We start from the raw sequence: 21,014 nt of genomic DNA on the forward strand, positions 1-21,014 counted from the left end.
ATATTTACAAATATATGATACATCTGCAAAAGTAAAATTTTACAATTTTATGGGAAAGGGAGTTTATTATGAGAAAATGTTTAAGAAGGGCAAAAATGGGAAAAAAGGTTGAGAAATACTGCCTTTCTAAGGAGCAGAGAAAAACTAATGCAGTTTCCAAGAAAAATGTGAACAGTTTTATATCTTATAAAATGTTTTATTGTATTTGCTTTAGGAAATTTTCTTCTGTTTCCTTTCCCTAGGAAATGCAAGAATAAGTAACGTTGAATTTTATCACAGTGGTCAGGAAGGCTTCAGAGATAGCACAGATCCAAGATATGCAGTAACATTTCTTAACCTAGGACAGGTTTGTACTTTGCATTTGTTGAAGATAAAATATTTTTCCTTTTGGTTTTTTTTTTGGTAGTGGGTATCAAACTCAGGACCTTGCACTTGCGAGGCAGGCAGCGGAACCACTGAGCTAAATCCTTGGCCAAAAATATTTTTACTTTTACTTTCATTTAACTAGCCACATCTTCATATAGATAAATTTATAATCTAGTATGATAAAAAATTTCTTGGATATATTTTGTATTAACTTTTTTAGATTCATAACAGCATGTGATTTATTCATTTCATGCATTTATTTACAGTGAGTAAAAACTGTAAGAAAAGTAACAAAATTGAAGATCTGTAATAGTGGTTCGCATCTCCACTTTATGTTGCAGTGGCAAAGAATAACAGTTTCTATTAAAGTGATTTTTTCTTACATTTGTCAAATGATAAGTGTGTCACTATATCTATGTCCCAATCAAAAGAGGGAAAATAAATATTCTGAGAGGGCTGATGATTTAAGAAAAAATGAAATTAAAAATTTCTTAAAAGAAAATAAAAAATAATTTTGTTAAGTTTAAGGTTTTTTGTAATTTAAAAAAAATCCCTGCTTATTATAGAATAAACTATTCTGGAAAATAATTTTCACGTTAGCATTTTATAGGTAATAGTAGAAATATGTATGGATACAAAAGCACATTAAACTATTTTAAGTGTGTGTTAAAGTAAGCATATTTTTTGCTTCATTTAATTACAAATTTGAGATTATATGAAAATTTCCCATGATTAAGAAGCCTGTTGAGGTATCATCTCCTTTAATAGAAAGCAAATTGAGAATTGATCGAGATTTGTTTACCAAAAATCATTTACTTCTTTTTTTGCTTTAAATATACTTTAATTTTATTTTTTAAATGCTTGCTGAGTCTCAGTGTTTTATAGATTCAAGAACACGGCTCATCTTATGTTCGAGGCTGTGCTTTCCATCATGGCTTCTCTCCAGCGATTGGTGTGTTTGACACAGATGGCTTGGACATAGATGACAACATTATTCACTTTACAGTGGGAGAAGGTAACAGCATCATATTTTGCTTCAAATAACGTCTTTCTGTGGCAATATTATCTGTAAAGCCATACTGTCCAATTAATCTTTTTGTGAGGATGGAAATGGTCTATATCTGTGCTAATGTGGTAATCCCCCAAGTCACGTGTGGCTAATGAGCACTTGAATTGTGACTGGTATAACTAAGCACCTAAATTTTTAATTTTAATTGTATTTGATTTAGTTATGCTTAATTTACATTTAAATGGCCACATGTGTCTCTCCCAATCTTATTGGAAGCTACTATGTCCCATAACATGGAAGAACTATTGCCAGACCATGACCTAAAATGAGTTATCTAGTTGCTAGTCATTTAAATTACTATTATTTTCAAAATATTCCTCACATATTAATTGCAAAAATTATTTCTCCCAAAAGTTATTTTATTTAAAAAGATTCTATACAATTTTAAGTACGTTTCTGAGGTATGTTTGTATTTGTTAAAATCTGAAGTGAAGTCTGTGAAGCTATCCTTTTACCAGATACCCCAGAAGATTCTAATTCAGGTCATATGAAAGGGGGGTTAATTATCAGAGTTGAGAAGACTCATAAATCAAATGGGAAGGTGAGGTGAAGCTCAGTGGAACAGCACATTCCTGGTATGTTCAAGACCCTGGCTTCTATTCTTAGCTCTGGTAAAAATCTAAGAGGATAACTTGTCAGGCTCAAACTACAAAAATAATTTCATGAAAAATAAATAAAAGACACCACCCACAGCATTGATTACAAATAATATATGTATTCTGGGGATCTTTCTTTCTTTTCTTTTATTACAGGCATAAGAATCTGGGGGGATGCCAACAGAGTCCGGAGAAATTTGGTCACACTTTCAGTTTGGCCAGGAAGCTATCAGGACAGAAAAGATTTAAGCTCAACTCTCTGGCATGCAGCAATTGAGGTAGTGAGAACAAATTTATAATTATGTAAATTTATAGTTGTCATTTATAATCATAATTTCTGTAGAAATTATAAATCTCAAAATATTGTTGTAAACCATTTCTTCCTTTAGATATTGAGAAACTAATGAGACAAGTTAACAGGAGTGAATGAACTTTAAAAAATAGGTTGTGAGCTCTAATAGTTAATTTTTTCTTTCTGTTGATGGTCCAGTGGTTTAAATAGTTCTCTTAGTTCCTTTTATCTCTAACTTTATTTACTTTCAAGTTCTAGTAGTACTACAGGATTTTCCTGGTGCTAACTGACTGATTACGACAGCATGTTGATTCTGATCTCTAGTTAGTTACCTCCCTCATTTGGAAAATCCGAATGATAACGTATAGAATTTTTAAAATCACTTTCTCATCCACAATTTTCTGACTGTTATTTGCACATATTTGATATTAATCGAACTCTTTTTGTTTCCCATGAAATTTCTTCATTTATTTTAGGAGTTTGCTTAGATATAGATTGAGACAACAGGCAAGAAAATAGCAAGTATAGAGAAAGTTTGGATGAGAAATGGCTTCTTGTGTTCACTTTACTTACTTACCTGTACTGTAGGAATGAAAAAGAATTAAAGAAACTCTTTTTGAAAGATGGATAAGAATTGAGCATGGATTCTATGCATCTTAGTAACTTAAGGTAAAATCTAACACAAAGGGTGATTGAAATACAGTGAATAGTAAAAGACACTTGTCAGGAAGGTAGGCTAAGTGTGTTTCTAGAAGTATTTTGAAGGGAATTAATGGCAATGTGCCTTTTACTGTAATAATTAAAATTTAAGCATTCACTGTATTTTTCAATCACAACACATTGGTCAAACATTTACTGCAATTTCTGTCAAATAAAAACATTACAGTGTGTTCTCTTCCACCTTATTCACCAAATCTGAACCCAAAGTCCAAATGACCATGAAAGGTAAATGTTTTGAATCAATTCAGGACATCAGTGCACCCACAATAGCCCAATTAAACAACTCTCATGTAAAGGACTTCCACAACTGGTTCAAAAAGTGCCAAGAAAAATAGATAATTGTACGTGAAGTAAGGAGGAGTATTTTAAGGAGAACTAATGGCAGTATATTTTTAATCATTTTTAAAGATTTGATCATTCACCATACTTTTTTATTACACCTCATACTCGAGTATAATCAAATGTCATTTCTAAATCTTTAAAGTTATCTATAACTTTTGAAAGAAGTCACTTATTTTACATTTATGAATTCCATTTTACTCTTTTTATCACAAACTTTAAAAATAAGGGCATTTATATGCTTTAAATAATTGAGACTGTTTTACTGGCTCTGTAACCAAGAATTAAACCTTTCTATGATCTTTACTTTCATTTTTTGTCACTTTAACTTGGCTAATAAAATAAAATTGTTTAGTTATTACTTATCACTGGTGCTAACTTAGTTTTTGATTACAGCAGTTTTACTTAAATTAATGAATGTCACCATTGAATCCTATATCTACTATAATTGCCTTAGTTGTCTTTTTCATAATAAATCAAATTGGTAACAAAATATAAAAAGAGTGATAAAGTCTTTGTAACCTTCCTATAATCTGGAATTTGGTCTATGACTTGTAAAGTTTTGCATCACATTCAGTAGATTTTGTGACCAAAATTTAAAAAACCAAACATCTCTTTAATGCAGTTCAAGGATGTAGTATTACTGAGGATATAATACCTAGTGATAGTATCATTTTAATACTTCAGTTCTAATATGTTTGAATTCAGCAAATAATTCGAATTTTTCTCCTGAAAGTGTGATCATAATTAAAAGTTTTCACAGGCATGGTGCCTTATACTTGCTCTCATTGTGTAATTGTTTAACCCAGAGTATTTTCTTTATCATTGTGCCAGATAAATAAAGGAACTAATACAGTTTTACAAAATAATGTGGTTGCTGGATTTGGAAGAGTAGGATACCACATTGATGGTGAACCTTGCGCAAGTAAGTTTTTTTTCTTAACATAGAAATACTAAAACAAGGAAATAACTAGGCCACATCGGTAGAAATTAATAGTTATTATTTGTTGATTTGATATGTGATGTCTTCCTTCCGGACACCAAAAGAACTCAGTAAGGAAAATAATTTTTTTAATATTGGATCTACAGAGAAATGGGTAGGCTTTTAAGCAAAACTATTTTTCCAAGTTCATAATCCCAAAAATTCAGTCGCAACTTCAGTTCTTGATTTGGTTGTTACTGGAATTTTGAGTACCTCATCCTGCTATCACTTTCACAAAAGCAGTCTTTGGAGCATAGCAACATTTGTGCCTGCAGGCGTAGGACATGATTTTATGCCTCCAGTTTAACAGAAAAAAAATGCTCACTATTTATACATTAAAAATTGCATGCATAAAAATTCAAAGGACATGAAGGGTTTTCAGTAAAAATTAAGAACTGATCAAACGTCTATCTTTTTGGAAAGGCTGTAGGGAAATGCAAATTTATACATTACTGATTGAAGGACAAAATGAAATAGTATCTACATAAAGGAATTTACCAGAATCATATGTGAATTTACCTTTGATTCAGCATTTCCACTTCTGTTAATCTAGCTAATGGTCATCTTTACACAATTAAAAAATGATTTATAATGTTTTCATCTGCATCTCTCAAATGACCAGTGATTTTGAACATTTTTTCATATGTTTATTTGCTGCTTTTACTTCTTTATCTGAGAAATGTTCATTTCAGATGCCCACTTTTGAATTGGGTCTTTGAATTTTGGGGGGTCTGATTTTTTTCAGTTCTTTATATATTCTAGGTAGTAGTCCTCTGTCTGAGGTACGGCTGCTAAAAGTTTTTTCCCCACATTGTAGGTTGTCTCTTAGCTCTGTTGGTGGTTTCTCTTGCAGTGCAGAATCTTTGTAATAAGATGAGATCCCAGTCGATTCTTTGTGCTAGTTCCCATGCTACTGAGGTTTTGTTCATAAAGTCTTTTCCTATGCCAGTGTCTTCAAGAGGTCTACCTAACTTACCTTCCAGCAAATTTAGTGTTTCTGTTTTAATATTTAGATCTTTAATCCACTTTGATCTTAGTTTAGTGCATGGTGATAGGTATGGGTCTAGTTTTAATCTTTGGCAGGTTGAAATCCAGGTTTTCCAACACCATTTATTAAATAGGCTATCTTTCCTCCAATGAGGGTGCTTGGCTCCTTTGTCAAAGATGAGGTGGCTGAGTATGTCTGGAGTTGTTTCTGCATCTTCTAATCTATTCCACTGATCCTCAGGTCTGTTTCTTTGCCAGTACAAAAAATAAATACATACATAAAGATTTATAATCAAGGTTTTCATCAAGGAATTGTCAGTACTAAGATCTAACCCATATCCCTTAATGGTAGTATCATTGTATAAAGCCAAACACTGAAACACTAGGACCTGCTAAAGAAGAATACAGAGAGCTGCACATGATATTGAGAAAGTGCCAAGGTATTCTTAAGTGATAAGTGGAGGGTATAAAATACTGTATGTAATGCATATATATATATATATATATGGATATATATCTCCATGTATATTGTAATATGTTTTGTGGGGGAAGGGAGAAGAAAATATAACTGGGTATGGATTTATATTTACATAAAAACACAAGGTGATTCAGGAACTTATTTTATAGCGTCTTATTTTATTTTTGTTGTTGCTGTTGCCGTTAAATTCTTTTATTGGTACATTTTAGATATACCACACAATTACATTTCTCATTGGGAACTGTACCTTTACATGATGCATCTTGGTTCTTATTTTTTCCCCATTCCTAGCCCTCCCTTCACCCCCTCCACCCTTCCCTATTTACAAAGACTTTGTTTCCATTTTTTCCATTTCTCATCATTTTTCCTTTCCCTTCTTTCCTTTCCCCTGCCCCTCTCACTACCCCTACCCCTTTGGACCTTTTCTTCCTATTTTGCATTATTGATTATTCATTCTAATCATTGATACATTTTAGGCATACAATATAATGACATTCATTATTGGAAATTTGCCCTTTACATAATCTCTCTTGGTTCTTATTTTTCACCCTTGCCCAGCCCTCCCTTCAACCCCTCCAGTCTGCCCTATTTACAAAGATTTTGTTCCTATTTTTCCATTTTCTCATATTAATCCCATTCCCTTCTATCCTTTCCCCTAGCCCTCCCACTTCCTTCCCCTTTGCCCCTTTTCTTCCTATTTCACATTACCTATTATACATTTTAGTCCTTATTTACACTTTCAATTTCTCACACCAGAGAAACTATTTAGTATTTATACATGTGTGTCCTATTTATTTCACTTAAGAGTAGCACCTGAATGTGCATCCACTTAGCTATAAATGTCTCTAACTTCTCATTTTTATGGCTGAGTAGTACTCCATTTTATAAAAAAACCCCACATTTTCTTGATCCAGTCTCCAGTTGATGGGCATTTGGGCTGTTTCCAAGTTTTAGCTATCACAAACTGTGCTGCTATGAACATGGGTGCACATATATCACTGTGGTATGACTCTTTTAATTCTTTGGGGAAGATCCCCAGCAGTGGAATAGTGGGGTCAAATGGGACTTCCAGTCCTAGTTCTTTGAGGTATCTTCATACTGATTTCCACAGTGGTTGCACCAGTCTACACTCCCACCAGCAGTGGAGCAGGGTTCCTCTTTCCCCACAGCCCCACCAGCATTTCTTATTGGTTGATTTCATGATAGCAGCCATTCTTTCTGGAGTGAAGTGGAATCTCAGCATTGTTTTCATTTGCATCTCTCGAATGACCAGTGATGTTGAACATTTTTTCATGTATTTATTTGCTATTTCTACTTCTTTGTCTGAGAAAAGTCTGTTCATTTCAGATGCCCATTTTCAGATTGGGTCTTTAAATTTGGGAGGTCTGATCTTTTTAAGTTCTTTATAGATTCGAGATAGTAGACCTTTGTCTGAGGAAAAGCAGGTGAAGATTTTTTTCCCACATTGTGGGTTGTCTCTTCACACTGCTGGTGGTTTCTCTTGCTGTGCAGAAGCCTTTTAATAAGAAGAGATCCCATTTGTTGATTGTTTGTGCTAGTTCACGGGCAACTGAGGTTTTGTTTATAAAATCTTTTCCTACACTGATATCTTCAAGGGTTCTACCTAACCTCTGTTCCAACTGGTTCAGAGTTTCTATTTTAATATTTAGATCATTAATCCAGTTTGATTTTAGTTTAATGCATGGCGAGAGATATAAGTCTAGTTTTAATCTTTGGCAAGTTGAAGCCCAATTTTTCCAGCACCATTTATTAAAGAGGCTATCTTTCCTCCAGTGAGGGTGTTTGGCTCCTTTATTGAAGATGAGATGGATGAGTGTGTCTGGCCTTGTTTCTGCATCTTCTAATCTGTTCCACTGGTCCTCAGGTCTGTTTCTTTTCCAGTATCATGCTGTTTTTTTATCACAGTAGCTTTGTAGTATAGTTGCAGGTTGGGGATTGTGATACCCCCTGCCATGTCTCTGTCACCTAGAATTGCTTTTGCTCTTCTGGGTATCTTCTTGTTCCAAATGAATTTTTGGATTGTTTTCTCAAGGTCCATGAAGTATGCTGCTGGGATCTCAATTGGAATTCCATTAAATCTATATAGCAGTTTTGGAAGTATAGCCATTTTCACTATATTAATCCTTCCTACCCAGGAGCAGGGGATGTTTGCCCATTTTCTGATATCATTTTCAATCTCTCTTTTCAGAGTGCTATAATTTTCAGAGAAGAGTTCTTTGGATTTCTTTCATTAGGTTGATTCCTAGGTATTTCAGTTTTTTGGATGCTATTGTGAAAGGAATTATTTGCCCTATTTCTCTCTCAGTGAGTCTGTCATTTGTGTACAGGAAAGCTATTGATTTTTGTGTGTTGACCTTGTAACCAGCTACTTGACTGAATTTGGTTATTAAGTCTAGAAGACTTTTGGTGGAGTTCTTGGGTCTTCTATATAGAGTATCATGTCATCTGCAAATAATGACAATTTGACTTCTTCCTTTCCTATCTTTATTCCTTTTATTTCTCTCTCTTGTCTAATTGCCATGGCTAATGTTTCCAGAATTATATTGAACAAGACTGGTGATAGTGGACATCCTTGTCTTGTTCCTGATTTTAGTGTGAAGGATATCAGTTTTTGACCATTTGATATGATATTGTCTGTTGGTTTTTCATAGATGGCTTTTATCAGATTGAGGTAGAGACCATCTATTCCAATTTTTTGTAGGGATTTTATCATAAATGCATGTTGGATTTAGTCAAATGCTTTTTCTGCATTGATGGAGATAATCATATGGTCTTTGTCCTTGGCTCTATTGATATAGTGTATTACATTGATTGATTTGCGTATATTGAACCATCCCTGGGATGAATCCCACTTGATCAGGGTGTATGATCTTCTTGATGATCTTCTGCATTCTATTTGCCAGTATCTTATTAAGGATTTTTGCATCTATGTTCATTAGTGAGATTGACCTATAGTTCTCCTTTTCACTTGGGTCTTTTTCTGCTTTGGGGATCAAGATGATGCTTGCTTCCAGGAATAAATTTGGGAGTATTGCTTCCCTTCCAATTTCATTGAAGAGTTTAAACAGTAGTGGCAGCATTTCCTCTCTAAATGTCTTGTAGAATTCAGCAGTGAAGCCATCAGGGCCTGGGATTTTCTTAGTTGATATGTTTTAATTACATTTTCAATTTCATTGGTTGATATTGGGTTGTTTAGAATTTTTAGGTCTTCTTTGTTCAATGTTGGTAATTCATATGTAACTAGGAATCTGTCCATTCTGTGTTGTCCATCTTATTGGCGTATAGGTTCTGGAAGTAGGTATTGATGATCTCCTGGATTTCTGCTGGGTCTGTTGTAATTTCAACCTTTTCATTCCTAATTGCATGGATTTGGACCTTTTCTTTCCTTTTTCTGATAAGGTTGGCTAAGGGTTTGTCAATTTTGTTGATTCTTTCAAAGAACCAACTCTTGGCTTCATTGATTTTTTTTGTATCATTCTCTTAGTCTCCATTGCATTGATTTCTCCTCTGATCTTTATAATTTCTTCCCTTGTACAAGCTCTGGGGTTGTCCTGCTCTTCTTTTTCTAGAAGCTTGAGGTTCAGCATCAGGTTGTTTAATTGGGCTCCTTCTGTTTTCCTAATATACGTATTCACTGCTATGAATTTCCTTCATAAGATTGCTTTCATTGTGTCCCATAGATTCCTTTCATTGTGTCCCATAGATTCCAATATGTTGTACTGTCATTGTCATTTAATTGAAGGAACTGTCTGATTTCTTCTTTAATTTCCTCTGTGACCCATTGGTTATTCAGAACTGTGTTGTACAATTTCCACATGTTTATGAAATTTTTCCAGTTTCTTTTGCTATGGATCTCCAATTTCATCACACTATGGTCTAATAATATACAGGAGATAACTTCAGTTCCTTTGCACTTACTTAAACATGTCCTATGTGTGAGTAGGTGGTCTATTTTTGAGAATGACACATGTGCAGCTGAGAAGAATGTGTATTCTGATTTTGTGGGGTGGAAGACTCTGTAAACATCTGTTAAGTTCATTTGTTCAAGAGTTCGATAGAGTTCTAGTATTTCATTACTTATTTTTAGTCTAGTTGATCTATCTATTTGTGACAGAGGGGTGTTGAGGTCCCCCACTACAATTGTATTAGTGCATATATGACTTTTCATGTCCGTTAGTATTTGTTTTATATAGTTGGGTGCACTAGTGTTTGATGCATAGATATTTATGATTGTCATCTCTTCCTCTTGGGTTGTTCCCTTTACAAGGATGTAGTGTCCTTCTTCGTCTCTCTTAATCAGTGTTGATTTGAAATCTACTTGATCTGCAAAGAGGATAGCTACTCCTGCTTTTTTTCGGGTTCCCATCGCATGGAGTATTGTTTTCCACCCTTTAACTTTCAGTCTATGAGTTTCATTTTGAATTGTTTCTTGTATGCAGTATACTGTTGGATTTTGCTTCTTGACCCATTCTGCCAGTCTATTTCTTTTGATTGGTGAATTGAGACCATTAACGTTGATGATTTTAACTGAAACATACTGACTTATCATTGCCATGACTTTTTCTTTTTGTTGGGTTCTCCCCCTTTCCATTTAATTTCTTGTCATGCCAGATGGGTTCATTCTGCTTTGCTTCCTGGGGTTGTGATCCTCAATGTCTGTTCCTAGGACATTGTGTAAAATTCTTTGGAGTGCTGGTTTGGTATTCATGAAGTTCCTAAGGTGCTCTTTGTCATGAAAGTATCTTATTTCTCCATCCATTTTGAAAGATAGTTTTGCAGGGTACATCAATCTGGGTTGGAGGCTGTTTTCTTTTAGGGCTTGGAATATGTCACTCCAAGCTCTTCTTGCCTTGATGGTTTGTGTTGAGAAGTCTGCTGTGATTCTGATGGGCTTTCCTTTGTATGTGATTTGTTTCTTTTCTCTAACTGCTTGTAGAACTTTGTTCTTCTATTGAGTTTCTGGAATCTTAACAATTATATGCCTATGTGTAGATTTGTTTTGATCAAGGCTATTTGGAGTCCTATATGCCTCACTTATCTGTATGTCAACCTCTTTTCCCCTGCTTAGGAAGTTTTCTGCCATTATTTCTGTGAAGAGCTTTTTTATGTCATCTGCACTCTCCCCTGTTTCTTCATTGACTCCAATCAATCTTATGTTATTCTTCTTTGCATCATCTAGCAGCTGCTGGATTGTTTTCTCATGTTCCCTTATAATTTTGAAGCAATTTTTCTTTTCCTGGTCACTAATTGCAATCTTATCTTCTATATCTGAAATTCTGTCCTCTCATTGGCTCATTCTGCTGTGTAGACTTTCAATGGAGTTTTTCATGTCCTGGAAATCTATTTGCATCTGTTTTATGGATTCCATTTGTTTCCTATGTTGGGATTCCATCATGTTCCTGAGCTCCTCTCTAGATTTATTAATCATGTCTTGCACTAGGAGCACAGTTTTTCCTGTTATCTGAGAAATTATTTCTGATTTCATTTTTTCCAGATCCCCTTTTGTTGCCAGTTCAGTGGGTCCAGGTGTTTGAATATCAGAATATTCCATCTCATTTCCCTTTGGGGTTGCTGTAGGTGATCTGGAAGTCTGGTTTTGAGATTTATTTACTTGTTTTCTCATTTCGACTGGGGAGGTGGGGGGTACTATTGGCACCCATGCAGATTACCTCCTCTGAGCTGGGAGAGGTGGGACAGGGGCCGGGAGTGGCAGTAGGGATGGTGGCCCAAAAGCCCTTTCCTCTGGGCTGGGAGCAGCAGGAGGGATGGGGGCTGGGAAGCTCCTTCCTCTGGACCAGGAGCAGTGGGATGGTGGCTCAGAAACCCCTACCTCTGGGCGGAGAGTGGCGGGACCCAGTACTGTGGTCTGGTGGTCCAGTGTCCTCTGCGTCTTTGTAGTGTGGAACCAGGTGGCTGTACAGAGGAGCGGGGTGGGGGGTCGGGGGGGTCCAGTGGATTGCTGCCAGGGCCCAGGCTGATTCGGCATGTTCTATGTGACTCGCGACCTTGGTAGGGTGTCCCATTTTATAGCATTTAAAATTTTTAATTATGAAAGTATATTATTATCAGTTTGTAAAAAAGTTAATAAAATACAAAACTTCAATTTTGCTCCTTGAGAAATTCAAAGGAATTTCAGTGACAAAACTTTTAATTTTACACCTTGAGAAAAGCAAAGGAATTTCAGTGAAATGGGACTGTCTCAGAAAAATTTATGTTCCTTTTGAAGTTGATTTAAAAATATTTCAGTGTAGTGTTATTTTTAATGGTTTCATTAGTTATAATTTACATGCCATACATTTTGTTTTCACTGGGATGCTGGTTAATAAATAGTTTAAGATGTTTTTAAGATTATTTGAATAAGTCTTTTTCTCTCAGTTCAAAATATATTGAATTTAAGCTAATTTTACACTTGTGCAAAATACATTTGAAGAGTAAAACAACTTTGTCCACAGATTTAACTGATCCTTGAACCATGTTGTCATTACTTTAATTCCAAAAAACTTGAAGTGGATTTTCTTTGACACAAAAATTTGAAACCTGTAGTTTCTCTGAAATTGTTATGGTTTTTTTGAAAATCAAAATATAATCTTTGAATGTGAATACTTATTAATAGCTGTAACATTTATTACATTTTCACTGACTACAGTGATATTACAACATAATTGAGAGTGTTTAAAAAGAGGTTTTGGATTTGTAGCAACAGAAACATGAAACATCACAGAGAAATGGAGGCTGAAGTTCCTTAATGCTCACCTATTTATCCAGATAAGAGCCTCGGATGCTAAGACAGGGACAGTGGCATAGCTGTCATGGCCCTTGAGTAGGTTCAGGGACAGAAATATAGCCATCTTCTTACAGTGGAATAAAATCAAACCCAGACAGATCATAAGTAACATACAAAATCCAAAGGGCTCCGAAGAAGGGAAAATCACCAGAAGACAGGAGGAAATCAGATACCAGGGTTCTAAGCAAGCCAGCTGGTTTTAAGTACAATTTTAGGATGAGGTACTGCCCTGTACAGACAATCCTTCAACTTATGCATGCTTTGGGAGGGGTTATTACAGTTACTGATCCAATTTGGATATAAGTGAAACTTTCATTAAAATCTACTGTAATTATGAGACATATTAGTAACGAGTCCAATTCCCATTTACTGAAGATATTTGCAAGGCACCTTATGTAGTTTATTCATTTCACTTTGAAACTGCTATGAATTAGGCATTAAAACATTTTATACACAGGAAACAGGTTCTAAAAGGTTAACTAACTTTCCCACAATCATGTATACACCAATTTAAAAAATATTGAAGAAGCATTTATCTCAGTCTTACATTTTGGGGTGCAGGAATATGGTGATGAATGAGCCAGAAACCATTATCTTCTTTCACAAAGCTTACATTCTAGTAAAAAAAGAGGAAAGAGTAACTCACAAATATTAAAATAGCAAGTAAAAAATTTTAATTGCAATATAAATTTTAATTGCAATTTAAATGCAGTGTGATGAAGTGCTATTTTGAATGAGATGGAATGGGGCAGCCTTTGGAGGAACTGAGACTGAAAATAGTGCAATGAGAAGAGCCAGCAAGTAAAAGGACAAGGAAGCTTTGTACAGGCAGCAAGTGGTGCCATGGATTTCACATTTAGGCTCCTTTATTATATATGCTGACTTTAACTGATGTTCTTATTAGAAATATCTGGCTTGATTTGTAATGTTAATTCTCTGGTTGTATATTCTCTTCTAAGGTCATTCTAATCCTGTGGAAGACTGGCTTGACAATGAAGCCCACGGGGGTTTGTACGGCATCTATATGAACCAAGATGGCCTTCCTGGATGTTCCCTTATACAGGGATTTACCATTTGGACGTGCTGGGATTATGGAATTTATTTTCAGGTGAATGGGATTAAAGGTGGTGATTATTTTCTTTCATGATTTCCCTTAGTGCTATTCCACCTATTATTTTTGTTACAGACCACAGAGCATGTGCACATCTATAATGTGACCTTAGTGGACAATGGAATGGCCATTTTTTCAATGATTTACATGCCAGCTGCTGTATCTCACAAAATTTCCAGTAAAACAGTGAAGGTGGAGGTAAGAAGTGAATAAGGGCAAAGAGCAAATCTGAGAAGGGAAAAATTGTTGAAAGACAAATAAAAATAATCTTTGTCTTCTATCTCTATCTGGATCACACCTCTGTGCCTTTGCATCCATACTCTATACCAGGAAACTCTTCATCCTCATCTCTCCTCCATTTTCTTCATCTCTTTACTTATCACCTACTGTACTTGAAATAGTTTGTTAAATGTTCACTCCTTCTTTGAAGGGTTTCTTGAAACAGCATAGGGAATAAGGACATTCCCTCCACTTTTTGTTCTTACTGTTTCCTAGACACATTTCTATCACAGGAACCTAACATGTCATTTTTAAGAAACATTTACACATCTGTCTTCTTCCCTCTCACTCTGACTGTCATTCCAATAAGGTCAGCAATCATACATTTTCTTCTTTGATTAATGAATGACCCACTTCCCAGATGTTTAGCTTGTGCTTTGCTACCATAGAATTCAGTGTTATTCATTCATTATTATGTTTTTTAGGAAGCGTTATTGTTAACACTGTATTGCTTGACATTTTTTAAACAGAGCACATTAATTGTTGGAAGTAGCCCTGAATTTAATTGCTCTGATGTCCTAAGCAATGATGATCCCAATATTGAGCTCACTGATGCACATCGCAGTGCCAGACCTCCAGCAGGTGAAAATTTGCAATTTTGTCGTTGGTGTTTACATAGGTGCATATTCAATTTCTGTTAACTTTCTCCTCCTCTTCCTCCTCTTTCTCCTCCCTACTCCTCTTCCTCTTCTTTCTCCTTCTATTTTGGTAAAAGGTGGAAGGAGTGGGATTTGCTGGCCTACCTTTGCTTCAGCTCACAATATGGCGCCCCGGAAGCCCCATGCGGGGATCATGAGTTACAGTGCTATCAGTGGCGGTCTGGATGTCTCAGGCAAGTTTAAACACTGTCTTTCACAAATCTACTCAATTAAGTCCTCCAAAGACAATGTAAAGTATGATATAATTAATGTTTCATTGTTAGTAAAAAAAAATACTTAAATGAATTTATATATGAATGTGCTCATTATGACAAGAAAAGAAAGATTATCAAGTCCATTTCTAGACTGGTTTCCTAGGAAAAGTTTTATTTATTTAAAAATGACATTTAATTTTTCTTTCAGAACAGCAGGAAAAAACACTGATATAGTGATTTAATATTAATTTTATACTTTATTTTATACTTTTACTCTTTTCACATAAGTAGGATTATATATTACTCTCCCCTTTTACAACTGAAGAAATTTAAGCCCATGGAATGTATCTTGTGAAATTCTTTCTCCAGAGAAAATAATTACTTTCCTTTAATGCTTTAGGTTCAACATTTGTTGGATTTAAGAATGTTTGTTCAGGAGAAACCAATGTAATATTCATGACTAACCCTTTAAATGAAGACTTACAGCACCCAATCTATGTGAAGAATGTACAACTGGTCGACACTACAGAACCATCTAAAATATATATACATAGGCCTGACATAAGGTAAAATATATAAAAACCCAGTTTTTTCTTTGCCATCTTTATAGTTCTCCCTTCTCCCTTCTCTGTGTTATAGGTTTAAAAATGTTGCTATATTAAAATAACAACTTTCTATAAAATTTTAATAAGCATTATAAAAATTAAGACTAAATAACATATGTCTGTTTTCTCAGTTGATTTGTAAAACCTGGGCTTTAATGTGTGTATTTTCACTGATGTTTCTCATTTACCATCAATAACAACATCATTTGGGCCGGGGATTTAGCTCAGTGGTTCCGTCGCTTGCCTAGCAAGCGCAAGGACCCGCATTTGATCCCTGGTACCAAAAAAAACCAAAAAACAAATAACAACATCATTAAATATAAAAAATATAAGGATTTGAAATATGTTCCACTTCAGTACATCTCCATATAAAGTCATTTAACAAGAGAAATCGTTATCATTTCTTCTGTTTCTTATTTTTTATTACCTTTTGCTTTCTAAATATTTTATCACTAGCACTCCAAAATATGGTTAGAAATTAAATATCAGCCCTTCTAATCCCCGTGATTATAAATATACAGGAACTTAGAACAATAATTTTTGTAATCACAAAAAGTCAGTTGTCTAGATGTCTTACATTCTAAGTCATAAAAGAATGTAGCCAATAACTGCTATTTTTTGTAGGCAGTTTGAACAAGAATTTAGATGCAAGACAATATTGGGGGAAACAAAGTTCTATCAGAGATCTTTGACCATTTTCAGTTTAGAAGCAAAGAGAAGGAATAACGTTGTGTAATTAAGCAGGCAACTCTCCAGAGAAATGTAATGTTTCATAATAGTTCAGCTTCATCTGTTTTATTTTGCTGACAGCCCAACTTACTCATTTAATTATTGGTGAATTTTAAGGTTCTGTGGTTCAATAGAGGCCCTCCTCACTAGACAGTTATAATCTCCTGTTTCTTATCATCAAGTCTTTCAGATTTAATGTACAATTGTAATTTGAAAAAAACACTTCCTCTTCAAGTATACTTTCTTTGAGTTCTGTTCTTCTAGTAGATGCTGTTGGTGCTGTCCCAGATCTCCACTAGGCAGACACCGAATGCTCTAAATGTTGGCCCACAATAGTGTGCAGTTGCAGTTGCCCGTTTCTCAGCATTTTTCTTTTACCCAAAGCCCTCTCACAGCTACTACCCTTGCGTTCCAGAGAGAATGACTGTCACATTCAGGTGTACAAGGTGGGCCTCTTTGCTTTGAAGTAGCAACAGACGTAATGAATTCATGTTGCAGAGGTTTCCATGGGATCAAAACGAAGCTGGTCTAAAGACTGTAGTCTTGTTTTCTTTCCTTTGCTCTGTGTGGCTTCTCTCTCGCCTTTTTGAGAAGATTCCTTCCACGACTCACACAAAAATCTACTTCTCAGGCTGTGCTTCTTGGGAAGTTGAACTAACAGTGCCTCTTACATTACTGCCACCACGAGGGAATGCCACTGAGCACTCTTCTCACAAACTTGTTTACAAAAGTGCATTGTACATACTCAAATACAAAGGACACATGAATCACATAGTTTATTTATGTATATATGTGTGTGTGTGTGTGTGTGTGTGTGTGTGTATTGCTAGTGGGGATTGAACCCAGGGCCTTGTACTCTACCACTGAGCTACATCCTCAATGTACAGAAATATTTGTCAAAATTCTTCCCCCAAACTAGGAGATTATGGTCAGGCATAACTTATAGCTGTATGTTTTTCTTAAAACAAAAATGGAAAGACATAGTAGATAGTACCTAATAAATCTGTGTGTTTCACTATTATAGCTGTGGCTATGACTCTGGAATAAAATATATTTCCTCATACTATGTGTCATAGTATTTTATAAGTATGCTGTATGTCATTTGAATATGTAATACATTGCATAATTAGCAGGTATTTCATTATTATATCAGGGATCAATCAGTTGACACTGCAGGTAAATCAAGATGGAGCCAAAATGCCATTTATAGTTGAACTGAATAACAAATTTATGATGTTTCATTTCTTTATAATTATCTGCAGAATGTTTACTAATGTGTGGCATAAGAATCTATGTCTTTACATAGATAAAAGTCTACAAGAATACATAACGGGGCCAGGGATTTAGCTCAGTGGTTCCACCTCCTGCCTCGCAAGTGCAAGGTCCCGAGTTCAATCCCTGGTACCAAAAGAAAAGACAAAAAACAAAGAATGCATAACAGTCTGCAATTGATAAAGAACCCAAGAGCTAAAGATAGAAAGATGAAAGAAACTGAGCTTTTATTAAATATTTATATTATTTTATGGTAAACAATACTTATAAACTTTAAAAATGAGAAGGGAAGGAAAATAATGAAGACTTTCTGGCCAACATAGGGATTTTGTATATCCTGAACAATAGAGAACTCTTCACCAACTGTGTAAGGAAATGTTAGTATATCATGAATAACGCACAAACATGAATCTATCATTCCAGGATAGCAACAAGCAATTTTGTATCCCACAGGTACAACTTGTCATTTTGAAATGTTAATAAATTCATGATAACAGACCAAATCATCCCAATGGAAAAGCAGACTTCATTACAGTGGTATTTGCATATGCTACTCAGTCCCACTTTAAATCTTTTCTGAAATAAGATTTGATCCATTTTTTGATACCTGCTCAAATACTTAAGAACTATATTCAGACTGCTGTTTTGGAACAGTGAGATAAGCTATTCATTTTGCCTTTTCTCCCCAGTAAAGTGAATCCATCTGATTGTGTAGACATGGTTTGTGATGCCAAAAGAAAATCGTTTCTTAAAGACACGGATGGCTCCTTTCTGGGGAATTCTGGTTCAGTGATACCTCAAGCAGAGTATGAATGGAATGGAAACAGCCAACTAGGGATCGGAGACTACAGAATTCCTAAGGCGATGCTCACATTCTTGAATGGAAGTAGAATTCCTGTCACTGAGAAAGCACCTTATAAAGGTTTGTTGAATCTTATTCTATTTTTAGATCTCAAGTTCATGAAACAAAATGTGTTTTATTTGGAATGATTAATGTACTCAGCTAATAACTTAGATGTTCTACTTATTAATCTTACATAAGAAAAAGATAGTGTATGCATATTTTGTGAAGAGATTTCTTTTCATTGCTAAAATGTATATACGTATATTTCTAGGAATTATTAGAGATGCAACCTGTAAATACATTCCTGAGTGGCAGAGCTATCAGTGCTTTGGGATGGAATATGCAATGATGGTTATTGAAAGCCTGGATTCTGACACAGAAACACGAAGACTTTCACCAGTGGCAATAGTGAGCAATGGTTATGTTGATCTCATTAACGGTAGGTGTTTGGTATAAGTGGACCAGAGTTACTTAAAGCATTGTATTAAATACATGGAGGCATCTCATTATCACATAAAACTAGTGAATACCAGGACTTTTCGGCATTCCATTTGTAAGAAAAATTCTATGTGCAGGGTGGAGACATGACTCTGTGGCAGTTCCCCATCCAGGAAAGCCAGGACAGTTATTTCAAATTGACGATTTGAAGGAGGAGGTGGAGAAAATTCAAGGAAATTGGGCTTAAATGTCTCCAGAAGTATAATTTTCCTTACATAAATTTAAAAATGAATATCGTATTATTTGGAATACTTGAGAAGGGGTCTTCTTGGCCTAATCATTTTTCATTTTCATGAATCTTTGGAAGACTTATAACCTCTTTCCTCTCTCTCCTATCTGATTCCTTTGACTTTCAAGACCAGTTTGTGAAGGTCCGGAGTCTAAGTTTCTTTGGTTATGGTCTGAGATAGCCCTAGTACAGAGGAAAGACAGCGGTCTGCGCAAGGATGCAGATCGACGTAGGAGACCAGGACTTTTTGAATGAGTAAAATAAGCCTCTAAAAGGTACTGAGAACATAGCACAGGGATTTATTGTGTATCCCTGAAATGACACTGGGGCTCAAAGATGAGTCCTTCAGCAGGCTTAGCATTGAAGGGCACATAGCCTAGACCAGGCAGATTTCTGGCCCTGACAGTAAAATGACATATCAAACTATTCTAGGATACAACAAAATAGCTAATACCCTACAGAAATACACATTTAAAAACTTGTTAAAGAGAATAGGATTAACTAAATCAGGGATATACCAAAGTTTCATGATTTTAAGCCTGTCCTCACTTCTGTCACCTGAGTATTCAATCCTTTGAATGCGTGCAGTCAGCTCAAATTTTGAATGTTGCCTTTCACATTTTACAAAGCAGAGATTACAAAGGGGTCTGTGAATAATGGAGGAATGGAAAAGAAATTTCCAAATTGCTCCCTTCTATATGGCGGAGAAAGATTTCATTGTACTTAGTTTTACTTTTTACGGAAAGGCAACATAATTTTTTAACTTACAATAGTGACATGACATTTCTCTTTACAATGAATATACATTTTCAACAGTGACTAAAGAAGTCAATAAGTAAATTACAGTCACGTGGAAAAATCACAAAACTGTTCTAGGAGACACTAATGATACTCTCTATGCTCTGTATGCTCAAGATGGGGAGGAAAAACTCCCCGAGATAAAAGTTACCGAGTATCACCAAGTTTCCTTTAAAATTGTAATACTTGACTTTATTTATTTTTACAATATAACTTTGTGTCACTCTCATCTCATTGTATACACAAATATTCTTTATTTTTAATATGCTTTTTTCACTCTAAACTTTTCAGTTTTTACAGACATTTCTTTATGTTTATTTTTGAAACCCACGAAGAAGGTATATTATAAATAGGATTTATATTTTGCATGCTAAAGAAAAGGTTATATTCTACTTGAGCTTTAGAAGTTTCCATTGGTTTAAAATTTGATTGAAACTTAGTTATCAATATTGATAATGCTTCCAAATAAGCCATGAGATGCAGTAAACATAATGCATAAATGACATCAAAAAAGTTCATCATTCTGTATTTCACTGCACTGACACTTAAGTAAAATAAAGAAGTTTGCTATGAAAGTCATGTTACATCTGTTCTGAAAATACCTGGACTCCAGTAAATGAGCATCCACCATCTCTTAGCTTTTTAAGGAGTTTAATGAAATTTTATTTTTCACCTAGCTTCAGTTCATTAATTTTGTTGGCCTTCCAATAGTACCTTAGTCAAAATTTTTAAAAAAATTATATAATTAAAATTCAAATCAAGTATCCTTAAAGACTTGATCAAAGCAAACATGTTGCTTGGATTTACAAATCAATGAACAAATGAGTGAGTGAAACCACAAATCAGTGAATCAACAATCTAGCCAAATAAATGTCCATGCTTTCCAGTTACTGGCCCCACTTTTAAAAACTTAACTATGTTGAAACACGTTTCCTAGTAAAGAGCCCAAGAAAGATGGACCTCTACCCAAACTCACATTTGACAAGAGAGGAGAAAGATAAACCATTTTTTCCCTCATTATATAAGGCTTGAATTTGATTATTAAATTAGAAATACATGTAGGTCTGCTATTTCCTTCAATGACCTTCCAGGATACATTTATTTACCCTTCTAGCCATGGGCAATGTAAAAGTCATGGCAATAGGATCAAGTTGCTTCCCTG

At 35.0% G+C, this 21,014-nt stretch overlaps 1 protein-coding gene across 4 annotated transcripts in view; it reads left to right on the top strand.

Moving 5' to 3' along the window:
• Pkhd1l1 (PKHD1 like 1) overlaps positions 1 to 21,014 on the top strand; it is a 150,919-nt gene that overhangs the window by 114,649 nt on the left and 15,256 nt on the right. For all 4 annotated transcript variants that reach the window (XM_087190687.1, XM_087190688.1, XM_087190689.1 and 1 more), the window contains 11 exons: positions 243 to 346; positions 1,252 to 1,381; positions 2,188 to 2,309; positions 4,217 to 4,307; positions 13,594 to 13,742; positions 13,821 to 13,943; positions 14,495 to 14,606; positions 14,740 to 14,856; positions 15,278 to 15,443; positions 18,173 to 18,405; positions 18,599 to 18,766. In XM_087190687.1, coding sequence (XP_087046813.1) covers positions 243 to 346; positions 1,252 to 1,381; positions 2,188 to 2,309; positions 4,217 to 4,307; positions 13,594 to 13,742; positions 13,821 to 13,943; positions 14,495 to 14,606; positions 14,740 to 14,856; positions 15,278 to 15,443; positions 18,173 to 18,405; positions 18,599 to 18,766 — 1,515 coding nt within the window. The remainder of the gene's footprint in view (positions 1 to 242; positions 347 to 1,251; positions 1,382 to 2,187; positions 2,310 to 4,216; positions 4,308 to 13,593; positions 13,743 to 13,820; positions 13,944 to 14,494; positions 14,607 to 14,739; positions 14,857 to 15,277; positions 15,444 to 18,172; positions 18,406 to 18,598; positions 18,767 to 21,014) is intronic.

Source organism: Heterocephalus glaber, unplaced genomic scaffold, assembly GCF_053883595.1.
Source record: "Heterocephalus glaber isolate CG9 unplaced genomic scaffold, H.glaber_assembly_v1.0 deba00001555, whole genome shotgun sequence".
NCBI lineage: Eukaryota > Metazoa > Chordata > Mammalia > Rodentia > Bathyergidae > Heterocephalus > Heterocephalus glaber.